A 13,931-nucleotide genomic window follows, 5' to 3' on the forward strand; every position below is an offset into this window, starting at 1 on the left:
GAACCCAGAAAACTGTCAAAGAAACCAAAGTGGAATGGTGACCTAAGACCCAGGGGCAGGTTATAAAGTTTACTACACCCTGGGTAGATGGCTAGTGCCCCCTAGTGTGCTCAAAGGAGAAAGGACCTCATTTAATGCTGTATTTACCATCATACTGACATTTTATCACTAAGTAGGCCTGAATCATACCAATAACCAGTGTTCGAAAGCTAGGAAAAACACAACAACAAAACTAAGTTTCCTACAGCTAATGAACTATCCATGCATATAAGCACCAATTATAAAACTGCCTTCTACTTTGGAAAGAAGTAACTTGTTCATATTTATGCATAGTTCTCTCCAACCCCTTTTCCCAAGCATCCTACTGCCCTCATGGAATTTCCTAGTAACTCTTTTGGCTGGTGGGCATGGGAGTAACAAGGGCAGTTAATATTCACCGAGTACCTGGGTAAGCCAAGTATTTGACATGAATTACTTTTCATGAGCCTCACTTTGCTCTCTGGAGCAGGGGCTATGAGGATCCTCGTTTTTACAGAGGAGACAGTAAAGAAACTGCACAGGATCTCCTGGCTGCACAGCCAGACCATTGGCACTCCAAGGTCAGGCTTCTTAGTCCCAACACAACATGCTGCCTCCTTAAGGAAAGCTGGCCAGCTCAGGCCAGGTTGTTTTGAGATTAAACACACACATACACACACCTATATATTTACAGTCGTAAAGCAAACACTGTATAATAATACAATGGCTGGGTTTCTCAGGTTCATTGAGTGCCAGGCACCACTTTCAATATACTGCATGGGTTAGTTCACTTAATTTTTAAAACCCTATGAGGTGGATATTGTTTTTTTTTTTCTTGTTTTCATGGTTAAGTAAATATAGCCAAGAAGAAAAGTGTCCTCGCCGAGATCAGCAATGGGTGAGTGGTGGAATCAGGATTCAAACCCAGATAATCTGGTTCCAGAGTCTATACTCTTGGCTTCTATATAACATTGCCACTCCCAAAGTATTTCTCAAACTCCCTAGAACCTCTCCTTTTCTCCCAGAGTCAAAAATCACCTCAATTATAACTACCTAATGAAAACAACTGTATGTGAGCAAGCCAAATCCTAAATGTTCAAATCCCCAAAAATGTCAGGGCAAAAGTTAAAAGAGGGAAAAGATGTTCTTCATTTTCGTACAATAAAAAGATTGCTTCCCCATCTCAGTATGGTCTAGGGCTAGTTGAAATTTCTCTAGACACTTGAAAAATTTTCCAATTTATCAGTAAAATCAGTTTAGAACTTCTTTTGCCTCTAGATATCCTGGGCTGAACAATCACATAAGATATACTTAATACCAGACCAACCAGTGTACACAACTGTTTATGACGACCCACAAAGAAGGGAAAACATACGTATTAATGGGAACTGGCAAATGTTTGAAGCCTAAGACCATACATTAATGAAATGAACATACTCTCTCCAAAACATTCAGGAAGTCACATACAGAACTGCTTGGAATTAAAAAATCACCTTCGTGCTCTGTCTTTATTTTTATGTTGCAAGGGTCACCAACCCCAGAGCAGTTTAAATCTGTACTGACTATGTGGGCAAAAGGTATATATCATACAAATAAGTCATCCTTAATATAGAGAGAAAGTTTAAACCTTGGGATCATTCTCTACTTATTGCAATATCCGTGAAGAAAAATTCTACAGCAGCACAATGAGTACAGTTTGATTTTTTAAAAATTATATGAAGGCACCAAGCTGGGTATTTAATATAGTTTGCACTTCTGTAGCGCAATAGGTTTTCTATTTCAGACAGCTAAGAATCCCTTACAGATTAGTCTAATTTGCTAAATTGAGATACTCCATGTTTCACTTTTCTTATCTGCCTTTTTATGGTCTATCTGGGTGGACTTAATTGGCACATATGAGCAGATGAAATACCCTCAGTTAGAGCACAGGCCTCGCAGAGTAAATTAAGACTGACGCAGACAATTCTGCACTGAGCTGAGGAATGAAAGGTCTGAATAGAGCAGGAAGCAGAATTAGTCTTCATTTGTGTCTCTGTTTTGTCTTTTAAAAGAAACTAACGTGCTCTCTAAGAAAACACCCTTAAGAAAATAACTTTTCCTTCTCTCTTTAAAATATAGATTCCTAGAAGGAAAAAAAAAAAAGAAAACAAAACAAACATAGGTTTATTTCACAGGAAAGAAGTCAACTCTTTGAAACTGATAAGAACAATCCCCAAGTCATGAAATTTGGGTTTCTACACTGTAATTGGGCCCGAAGGTCCCGAATCCTCAGTGAGGGACAGACAAGGGGCAAGCCCAGTGCAAACGGACTGGAGCCAGCTCCAGGAAAAGGGAAGAGACTAGAAAATGGGGACAGAGCCCTGGGAGAGCAGCATCTAGGGCCCAGGCCTTCAGCACCGCTGCTGGCGAGGAAGGGGACCCCGAAAGTGCAGGGGTCGGTCCCCGTTAAGTGACAGAGAACCCATGTCCGAGTCCTCGCAGCAGACCCAGCTGACAGGCCTCACACCCCCTCTGGGGCGCTGCCCTGCTCGGGGCTCGGCCATGCACAGGCCGAGATCTCGGCACGCGGCAGCCTGTCCTAGGGGACTGCGCGAGAAACTGATGGACCCGCGTAGAGCGAAGCACCTCCACACGGAGGCTCTCCACGTCAGCCGTCGCGTCCGCGTCATGCCGCCCCACCGACAGCGCCTTGTGGGGCCGCGGAGGCCTCCTCCGCGTTTCTGGAGCCACTAGGCTTGCCGCAACACCTGTCTACGCGGCGAGACCCCCTGAGAACCTAAGGGCTGACAGCCTCTCCCTTCTCTGGAGGTGGCGCGGCCATGTCCCGGTTTCCTGGCGCCACCTTGTGGTCAAACCTAGACATTGCACACTACGCCCAATTCTGCCAATGGAAAGACATTTCTACAGCCCTGTCTGTCCTGGCTTCAAATCCCAGCTCTTAATAATGAGGCTAACTGACATTCTGAACCTCACATGAATAAGCGATCTCATACATGTGGGAATTTCATGAGAATTTAACTCTGAAGAACCACGGTAAAGCATTTGTGCATTATAACTGTAACAATGTAAAGACACGTTTCCATTCAGCTATAAGAAATGAACTGGGAAGCACCACAGCATGGAGGAACCTTGAGGACATTATGTTGAGGGAAATAAGCCAGACACAAAAGGACAAATATTTGAAGGTCTCACTGACATGAACTAAATACAGTGAGTAGACTTATGGAGTTGGACTCTGGAGCGCAGGCTGGTGGAAAGCAGAATGTGGGATGAGAAATGGGAGCTGAAGCTGGATGGACATAGGATGCTTAATAAGGTCAATTGTAAATATTGGTCATAGATGGAGTTGATGGTAGCACATTGTAATGTTATATATAATGTTATATATTATATATACATTATAATGTTGGAGGTAGATGGAGGATAATATAGGGAAAGCATAAGAGTGATTTTGACAGTAGATGAAGATTGTGGTTAATAATATAAATACAGAAATGTTCTGTTACAAGGTGTTAAGAATGTGGTGATACATGGAAAAATACAACCAATGTAACTTACAGACTATAGTTAATAATTGTATATTTTCATACCAAAAGCAAGTAAGGTACTTAATCAATCCTAAACCTAAAAAAAAAAAAAAAAAACCCATGGAATTTAGTTTTATGAAATATAAATATAATTAAACATTTTTTCCTCTTCTTCATTAACAAGGAGACCTTGGTCATGTCATTTAACCAATATGTGTTCATTTGTATATCTTTCTGAACATTGGAGAACAACTGAGTTTGTTTTTAGGATTAGATAAGTATGCTTGAACAGTTTTTTTTGGAGCAATGCTTCCATAATTTGTTAAGCTGCCTTTTGTCTGTTATTTTTTGAATTTGAAATAAATTTGAAAAAAAAAAAAAAAGAGATACATTTATATATGATCAAATGCTGGAATGAAATGTAGAAAAATAAAAATACATAAAGTAGAGGTTGTCATTTTTTCATCTTATTGCTTTCATATTGTGACAGTTTGAAGTTCTTTTATGAATCCCCAAAAAGAAAAAGATGTTTTTGAACTCCCCCATTCTTGTGGGCATGGGGCCCTTTCAATGGACTGCGTCAATGAGGTGTGGCACAGGTTGGGTCTCCACCATCTGGCTGGAGCTTTACATAAACAGACACACGGAGAGAGGCAGAGAGGAGGCCAGGAAAGAGACAAGCCCTATGCCTGGTTGTCTACATGTAAGCTCCAGGAGACGGAAGATTCCGGTGGTGAAGGCAGGGACCTCAGCAGAGATCGGCCGCCATCTTGCTTCACTGGATGGCAGGAACCCAGACCACCAGCAGCTGACTTTGGTGAGAAAGTGTCTCTGCTGGTGCCTTGATTTGGACATTTCACAGCCTCAGAGCTGTAGGCTTTCACCCTAAATAAAATCCCCATTATAAAAGCCAAACCATTTTGGGGACTTTGTATGGGCAGCCCTGTGGCAAACTAAGACACAGACTTTCACAATAAAAAGGTAGAAAACAAGAAGTGCTAAAAGAGGATTGGAGCTATTGGGGGAGGGGTAGGTGAAAAGCCTTCAAATGGGTCAGAGGTACCAACTCAAGTGACTCCAGGCCATGGTCTCACCAGCTGAGCCCAATGTAGCAGGTCATCCAAGGAGCCTTGGGTGCCAGCTCGTGACAAGTCTGTGTCTGAACTCTCCACTGCATGTGACTGATTTGGGAGTGGGGTAGGGTGGGGGGCAGACTTATTCCAGTAGCGATTCCAAGCAGATTTGGGGCTAGAGAAAAAAGCACCCCCCAGCACACTTACCAGCAATTTCTTAAAAACGCCTCATGGGTCTCCTAATGTGACAGGTTAAAAAAGTTCTTTCTAACCCCGGGCTTCTGAGAATGATGACTGTCTGAGGACAAACCTCGCCGCAGAATCACCCTGCCCGCCTGCCTCGCCTCTCTAGGCTGAGCCCGACACATGCATTCTGAGACGCTCCAGGTGATGCTGACGTAGGTGCCAGCAGAACCGGGCCACCGAGTGATCCACAGCCTTCAAGTGCTTGAACTGACCTTGAGGGTCCACTCCTCCCTTCTCCTAGTAAACACACTTGTGCGGCGTATAGAAGTGAGGACTTCAGAGAAACTGAGAAGCAACCAAATCTGCTCAAAAGCTACAGCCTTAGAAAGGAAGAGAGTACATGAAGCCAAGTGATAGAAACCAAGTAGCTCCCAAACTTGGGCAGTGTAGTAGTTTAACATTATTGATGAATTCCAAAAAGAAATATTAGATTATGCTTGTAATCTGATCTGTACCTGGGCATGATTGAGTTATGATTAAGGCGTTAAGTCCCCACCCCGTAGTGGGTGGGGACTCACAGATAAAAGGCATGGCAAAGAACAGAGTTGAGGGTTTCTGATGTTGGATTCTGATGCTGAAGACTTAAGCTGGAGCCCCGGGAAGTCAGCACGCAGAGGAAAGAGAAGCCAGCCCCAGGAAGTAAGGAACCTTGAACCCAGAGAAAAGCAAGCCCCAGGAACTTAGGAACCCAGGAAGCCTGAACCCTCGCAGACGTTGGCAGCCATCTTGCTCCAAACAGACTTTGGTGAGGGAAGTAATTTAGGCTTTATGGCCTGGTATCTGTAAGCTCCTACCCCAAATAAATACCCTTATAAAAATCAACCAATTTCTGGTATTTTGCATCAGCACCCCTTTGGCTAACATAGGCAGTGTACCAATCATGTGGAAGAGTTTCTTAAAATTCCTTTCCAGTAGTCCCATACTAGTCTTATCTGATCAGCATCCGTGGGGTGTGTGGGGGTGGGGGGCAGGGGGGAATCGGGGACTCCCGGGGGATTCTGGCAGAATCAATTTGCAGGTTAGGAACCTCGGCTTTAGTTGATGCTTGCTGCCAAGGAAAGAGAAGCTCTTGAGCTAGCAACTTCACAATAATTTGAAAATGGAAATAGAAATAAGGCTTCAGAATAGGGGTCTAAGTCAAATTATAAACACTGACCCTGTGAGGAATGATGAGAGCTTTTCTGGGAGTGAATGGAACCTGATCTAGGCCACCACAGTCGGAACACAGCTGCCAGGCAGAGGCCAGTGCTGCTGAAGATGTCTGTCTGACTATCTCAAGGCTGGCAGGAACCTGGCACAAGTGCCTGTGGAGGGCAGTGCTAATGGATGCGGGCACTCTGTCCCATGGAGCCCAAGCAGGGCCTGTCTCCCTCTCACCCAAGTGGGTCAGGCCACCGCTGCCGAGAGTCACTAGGCAGGGAGGGTCAGCGCCCAGGCCTCTGTGCAGCCCGTGGCCATCACTGCACTCCCCAGGCAAACCGAACAAGAACTCTGGAGAAATAACATGCCGCCAAGGCAAAGCAAGTTCTTTCCTTCTCAGCGATGCACCTGTAGCTTTGGGGAAAATGTGGAGAATTTTTAACAGACATCACAAGGTCTTAGTCAACATCACTGAATTACCCAAGGGAAGAAGCCCTGTGCTGGATAACGCTTCCTCCATGAAACATACCCTCCGTACTTGCTTCAGGTCCTATTTGCATCCAAGATCCCTAACAGACTACAAACTCCTTGCCTGATACCTGAGAGGGCAGCCGACACCACAGATGTGCATTCCCGCAGATGTGCATTCCCACAGCAGCAGACTTGTCATCAGGGGACCTGTTCTTTCTCAACTGGGAAATGGATCAAGTTCTCAAGCCTGAGGGCGCAAACTCTACCAGCCACTACTTCATCTTTCACACCTTGAGGGAGGAGGGGCACACCTAAAATGTCTGCTCTTCTGGTCCACCCAGGCCGTCCTGGCCATCCACCTGCCACAACAGGTGACAGGTAAGGGCTCTCACGAGGGACACACAGCACTCCGACTCTGAGGGGGGGTGTTACTTCCTCTGAGCTGTTACTCAGCTCCTGAAGCTCCCAGACCCTAGCTTCTTGCATGCAATTTTAAGTGCTCAAGCTCTCACAACCGAGAGCCACACCTGCATGGAAACTCTGGCAGCACGAATTAAAATGAAAAAACAACTTAGGTTTCTTAAAGCCTGCACGCATCGACACCAAGGACTGGCCAGAACCTCACCTCTAAGAACTGGCTCGCCCACTCTGGTACTGGAACCGAGGTGAGAAACCCAAGGGAAAAGCCCTGAGGAGGCGCCGCCAGGAACATTTTAGTGCAAAGGAAGGAGAAAGGGGGACAAAAATGTGGGAAGGGAAACTACAAAGGAAGATAGACAAATGGCAGGAACTTCAAAGCCTGAGCTGAGGTTCAGGCCAAATTAGACAAAGGAGGACAAGTGTTACCAGCCAGTTCCAGAGAAGGTTCAAAGCTGCACAACGGCTTGCTAAGAAACTGCTGTTGAGCATCAGCTAAAACAAAGGTGCCCAGTTCAGACTAAGCTAGCGCTAATGGAAGACTTAATACCCCAAAGCTGAGAGACTAAAGGGGATGAGCCGTCTAGGAGTCTCCTGCCTTCAAGCCCAAGAGTTTTAAAGGGCATTACAATTAACAGGGCTAAAACCAAGACATATCTGGTAAGCTCAGGAAAAGGAACCTAGCCTGGATATGCAGGCCCACATGCTAACTGCTAAGAAAATTCCATTTTCTACGTGTAAACGATATGGAGTTATTCTGATTACCCATCATCAAACCATTACTAAGATAATCTGAAGGTCTCTTTCTTCATTAAGGGCATGCCTTTATAACTTCAACCCACCTCAGGGATAAACAAGTAACAAAATATAAAGAAGTATGAGTAGCAGCAGTTCTAAAAGGGGCTTAATATGCTGCTCAATTCTGAACATTTTCTTTTCTTTTAGCATCCCCCGACCCAAAGAGCACCAAAGGAGATTTACTGCAAACGCTGCTTGGTGGATATCTATAGTTTAACGGCTTTAATAACTGCAGCTATAAAATTTTAAGGGCTATAGTATTTCGGTGGCAATTAGAGTTATTGATATTTCTGAAATTCATTTGAGATTTTATTGTAACTTCAGCAAAAAAAACTGGCTTATGATTTGGCTTTGGAAATAATATGTTGTTTTACAATCTTAACGTCATTAAGAAAAATTTACTGCCATGAATTTAAACTAAATCCATATTTAAGATCCAACCAAAATAAATTGTTCTTGATCAAAATACTGATATATTTAAAATATATTTAATATTGACCCAATTCAAGGGGAAAAATATATTGCTCACTTATTATCAGTATTTCAAGATTAACACTTTCATTCTCTACAGTAGTTAATAAAAAGACAGATGCTGCTCACTTTTCAAGATTATCTGCACAACATTCCTCAAACAACTTAACAGATATTAAATGTGCAAAGTATTTAAAGTTGCAATGAGAAATGACGAGTTTAAGTTACTCCTCGACCATGTACTGCTACGTAAGTTAACTACCAGAATGTGCATGGAACACCTCTAAAGAACTGAATTTTGGTCACAGGTCACTGCAACAAATAGATTAGGTCCACCATTACTTAAAGAGGTGCACTGCTCTACTTTAAAATGTGACTGAACGTGGGTGACTACACGCAGGTCATCAGCTCTTTTAAGTAACAGGAGAAAAACTATCAAGTCAGTCTTCACCCCCAAGGGCTGGTGGAAAGCTACAATAAATACAATTGGCTAGATCCCCCAAAAGTGAGAAATTACTGAAACAAATGTCCTGGGAGAAAACGTAAAAAGAAAAGTCTGCGGATGAAAGTATGAGGTTTGGAGACACGCTGCAACATGGAAGACCCTTGAAAACATTCTGCTCAGTGAACTAAGACATGGAAGGACAAATACTGCATGACACCATGTACAAGAGATGTCTAGAAATATAGTTACAGAGACAGGAAGATTAGCGACTACCAGAGGATAAGGGGAAGAGAGAGTGCATGTTGGAAAGAAAACAAAACAAACCAGCCATCTGTTCATAAAGCTAAACAGATTTTTTCACTTTGAATTTCTCTGAGCTCTGAGGAAGCTAACGTGTAAGGCTGTATTTATGTGGCACAGTAGCGTTCAGTGGAACTGGCGCCAGGACCTGCCAATAAATTGGTCGTTTTCCTTGGCTCAATGAAAAACGTGAGGTGATACTCAATTCTGCTTTCAGGTAACCTTCCCTTTTGTCTTATTTGAATTCATGTACTGACAAAATCCCTGAAATGAAAGCAAAAATCTGTCTTCGGCAAAAAATGACAGAAAAAAGGAAGTGTTTTTTTTCTGGCAGGACTGTGGTTTAGAATTCTGTAGATGCCTAATTTCTCGAGACAAGGAAGAAGAGATTCAAGAGGGCCAGCTTGTTCTTTCACACACCAATGCTTACCTTCAGTTCTTCTTTTTTGAAAGGAAAAATCCTCTAAAATGAAACACTTTTGGACTTGTAAAAGAAATACAAAACCACTCCAGCAGCCAACACAACTCAAGTCCTACCCTGGTCCTTTCCTGAGCCTTGATTCAGGGCGGCCATCCTCATGGGGAAGGCTGCCCAGCTTGTGCTCAGTCCACTACCCACCTCTTGCCACCATTCTTCCCCCTGAGCTTTTCTTCTCTGATTTGCCCCCAAATCCAAAGGAAGCCCTAGAAGTGTGAGCATTTTGGGTCAGCTCCCTTGAGGACTCGTGGTCTCAGCAGGGTCAAAGAGCCTAAGGCTACAGGACATCCAAACTCGGGCTAAATGTGGAGCTAAATATTAAGCAGTACGAAGAAATCACATCCATGAAAAACCCTGCTGCCTGTGAGAAAACAAGCGGCAGCATCAGTTCACACCTCTGCAGACTGACCTGAGCCGCTGCTTATAATAATCTTCATCTCCGTCATCTCGGCATCTCGCTATTTTCCGACGTGCGCTTCCTTCTGTGGTTTCTGTTTCTTCCCCAGAGCTTGGAAAGAAGTCATCGTCAATTTCCCGCACTGGGACTTTCTTCTGCTGTTTCCCACCTCTGATCCAAGGCCTCAGTTCATAGTCGGTGCCGTCCTCGGATAGGTCCACCTCTTCTTTCTCCTCCTCGTGGGGTAAATACTCAGACTCTTCACTTCCAGAGTCTCCGTCTCCCCCCTTGGGCCTTGCCTCTACCTCCAAAGGTCTCTTTGCTTTCAGCAATCCCACTTTCCCCTGGCACTGAAGTGCCCTCTTCTGGAGTTTCTTCATGTGCTTTTTCAAGCGCTTATCCGTTTTCGAGAGGCCATCGCTTCCCTTTTGTTTGTTTTCCTTTAGTGTTGGCCCTGGCTCACCCGTGGCTGGGGCTGGAGCTTTTCTAGTTGTTCTCTTAGTACCAGTTTGCTTCTTCTTTTCAAAAGACAACTTTGCTTGATCTGCTAAGTACTTTTCAAAGCCTGATGCTTCATTGAGCATGAGTTTCCTGGGCTTTCTCTCCTGCTTCTGAGGGATCCGGGTACCGAAAGGCGTCATCTGGCCAGTGCGGATGAGCTCTTCCCACGCAGCCTCCTGAGCCGGCATGAGCGCGCTGCCCAGGCAGGACGGCCCCGGTTCTGAAAGAGCAACAACAGTGCATTGGTACCAGCACAGGCTTCCCGAGGTAACAAGAGCTACGGATGCAATAATGTCAGCCACACACTAATAACGCATATGGGAAGACATCACAGCAATACTAAAGCACATTCTACAGCATAGCACTTACCAAGCTACAATGAATACATTCTTGTTCAAAAGATGACTTCTTAATACCTTTTCTCCAAAATATCACATCATAAATATTGTGCATCCCAAGACAGACCTATCCAGACAGACAGTTAAGATAGATAAATTTAGGATGCGTTTCCTTATCAGGTGAGGAGTAGCCTGAGGAAGCAATCTCCCAAGTTTCCTTGTCATCGCTAATATTAGCATTCAGATGGACTTAAATTCAGGAAACAATATGGGAAACCTGCATTTTTAAGTACAATTTTTCTGTAAACCCATGACTTCTCTAATTAAAAAAGAAAATATCGAGACAGTAAAATTGAAAACAAACATCTAAAGAACCAGCATGCACCTAAATAGAAAAAGCATATATGTTGGCTCTGCACTGCCCAATTCAGTAGCCATGTGTGGCCAAATTTAAACGAAGTTAAATAAAACATTTAGTTCCTCAGCTGCACTGGTCACACCTCAAGTGCTCAGTTGTCACCTGTGGCTGGTGGTTCCACAACACAGATCTAGGGCATCTCCATCACTGCAGGAAGGGCTACTGGACTTGGCTAGATGACAAGAGATGAACTAATATCGGACACTAGGCCACAGGAAGTATAAAGAAACCCAGAAGTCATCCCTCCAGCACAATTATTTCACCACAGATCCAAAACACCAAAAGACCAAAAGGCCGGAAGGAAGGAAGCCATATTCTAAAATCTGGCCAATAACCTCCCATTTTTCATGAAACTCTGTTCTGAAAATATCCATCAAGCAAGTACACGTTATCACCCATGTCAAGCTCGATGAATTTTTAGGAAAAAACCCACATCCATCCATACATCAACAGTCAGATCAAGACACAGAAGGTACTGGCACTCCCACAAGCACCCACTGTGCCCCCTTCCAGTCACTACCCGACCCCAAGAGTAAGAGAGTAGAGAAGTCTTGCCTGGTTCTGAACTTCATACAATTGGAATGTTGCTACCCCTCCACGTCTGGCTTCTTTCCCTCACCATGATGCTTGTGTGTGTCACACTTACTGAGTGTAGCTGCTGTTGGGTGTAGTTAGTTGTGGCTCACTGGTTCTCCCTGCTGTTGGGGAGTCTAGTATACGAATATATCTCGATTTTTCCAATCCACTGGGAATGGACACTTGGGTAGTTTGCAGGTTTTAGCTGTTGAGAATAGTATCACTACGGATATCTGAGTATACGTCTTGTGGTGGTTACACACACACGTCTTTGGGTATGGTAAGCTTTAGCAGACAGGGCCAAACTGCTGTCCAAAAGGGCCACGCCCACCCACAGTCCCAACCAGTGTCTGCAAATTCCAGCTGCTCACAGTCCTGCCTCTCCACCCAAGCTATCTTGGTGGTGGGGAGCAGTGCCACATGGTGGCTTCATTTTGCATTTCCCTGATGACTTGTGATCTGAGGATCTTTTCATAGGTTTACTTGTCTTTCAGATAGCCTCTTTTGTGAAAGAAAACATTCAAGGCATTTTTGCTTGTTTTTCTCTTAGGTGGTCTGCTGCTTTGTGCATGTGTGTTCCTTTTAATTGATTTCCAAGAGCTCTCTAAGACATTCTGGACATGAGTCCTTTAACTGATACGTGAATTGCAAGTATCTTTTTCCACTCTAAAACTTGCCTTTTCACTCTCTTAATGCCACCTTTCGATGAACAGAAGTTCTTAATTTTAATGTGGTCCATTTAACAAATTGTTTTCTTTGCAGTGAGCATTTCTGTTTATTGATAAGACTCAGCCTACTCTAAAATCACAAAAATGTCTTCCTTTGCTGCATTCTAAAAGTTTTATTGCTTTACCGTTTACACTGAGATGTACATCCACATGGAATGTTTTGTACATGGTATGAGAGTTCAAAACTCATTTTGTTTTCACATGGATTAACCCATGTGAACGTTTATCAAGAAGACCCCTCTTCTCTTCTGCACTGCACTGCCACCTCAGTCACAAACCTGTGACCAAATCTGGGTGGCCCATTTGCTGGTCACTTTAATCTGTCCTGTATTTGTCTTGTCCTGTGTCAGTACCATACTATCTTGATTCCTGTAGCATTACAACAGGTCTGGATATCTTGTTCAAGATTGCCTTGGCTATTCTTGGCCCAGTGCATTTCCATATACATTTCAGAATTAGCCTGTTAAATGCTCTAACCTACCCCACCCCACTCCCCAAAAAACCCTGGATTTTACTGGGATTACATTAGAACTATAGATCAATAGGAGAACTGACATCTTTACAGTATCGATCTGTGACCAGGGTGTAGCTGTCCATTTATTTAGGTCTTCTTTAACTTCTCGATAACATCTTGTAGTTTTTAAAGTAGAAAATATTGAAGAAAACTACATTTTTTGCTAAGATATATTTCTAGCGATTAGATTTTGTCCTTGGCATCTTTATTACAGTTTTTTCTTTCTGCTAGTATATAAACATGCAACTTATTTGCATATGCAGACCCTGATTTAATGACACTGGTGACTTCAAGTATTAATTCCAATAGATTGTCCATTGCTTCTACTATCATATGGTCTGTGAATAATGATAGTTTTGATTCTTCCTTCCCAGTCCTTATGCTTTTTATTTTTTTTCTCCCCATTGCTACACCAGTTTAACACATCCAGTACCCAAGCACCCTTTGTCACATCCCTGATAATAAATTTCTAAAAATTTATCCTCATTCCACCTAATTCCAGGAAAGGATTATTTGTCAGGTAGTCCTCGTAACAACCCTGTGAAGTGGGTTGCCATGTGGAGAACAGGGAAAAGGAAACCTCAGGGAAGCACAAGAGCAGAGAAATGAAGGTACACTTATGCCCATTTCTTTTTTTTTTTTTTTTTAAAGATTATTTATTTAATTCCCTCCCCCTCCCCTGGTTGTCTGGTCTCTGTGTCTGTTTGCTGCGTCTTGTTTCTTTGTCTGCTTCCACTTCTGTTGTCGTCAGCGGCATGGAAAGTGTGGGCGGCGCCATTTCTGGGCAGGCTGCACTTTCTTAGGGCGGCTCTCCTTACGGGGCGCACTCTTTGCGCGTGGGGCTCCCCTACGCGGGGGACACCCCTGCGTGGCAGGGCACTCCTTGCGCGCATCAGCACTGCGCATGGGCCAGCTCCACACTGGGTCAAGGAGGCCCAGGGTTTGAACCGTGGACCTCCCATGTGGTAGACGGACGCCCTAACCACTGGGCCAAGTCTGTTTTCCAAAGTTTTTATTTTTTTATTTTTCTCGTTTCATTTCCCTTTATTTTTTGAGGTACTAGGGGCCAGGGATT

At 43.8% G+C, this 13,931-nt stretch overlaps 1 protein-coding gene across 6 annotated transcripts in view; it reads right to left on the reverse strand.

The window, feature by feature from the left end:
* Positions 1-13,931, reverse strand: part of ERCC6 (ERCC excision repair 6, chromatin remodeling factor) — an 86,091-nt gene that overhangs the window by 61,087 nt on the left and 11,073 nt on the right. For all 6 annotated transcript variants that reach the window (XM_071215886.1, XM_004465775.4, XM_071215887.1 and 3 more), the window contains one exon: positions 9,794-10,502. In XM_071215886.1, coding sequence (XP_071071987.1) covers positions 9,794-10,502 — 709 coding nt within the window. The remainder of the gene's footprint in view (positions 1-9,793; positions 10,503-13,931) is intronic.

Source organism: Dasypus novemcinctus, chromosome 6 (assembly GCF_030445035.2).
Source record: "Dasypus novemcinctus isolate mDasNov1 chromosome 6, mDasNov1.1.hap2, whole genome shotgun sequence".
NCBI lineage: Eukaryota > Metazoa > Chordata > Mammalia > Cingulata > Dasypodidae > Dasypus > Dasypus novemcinctus.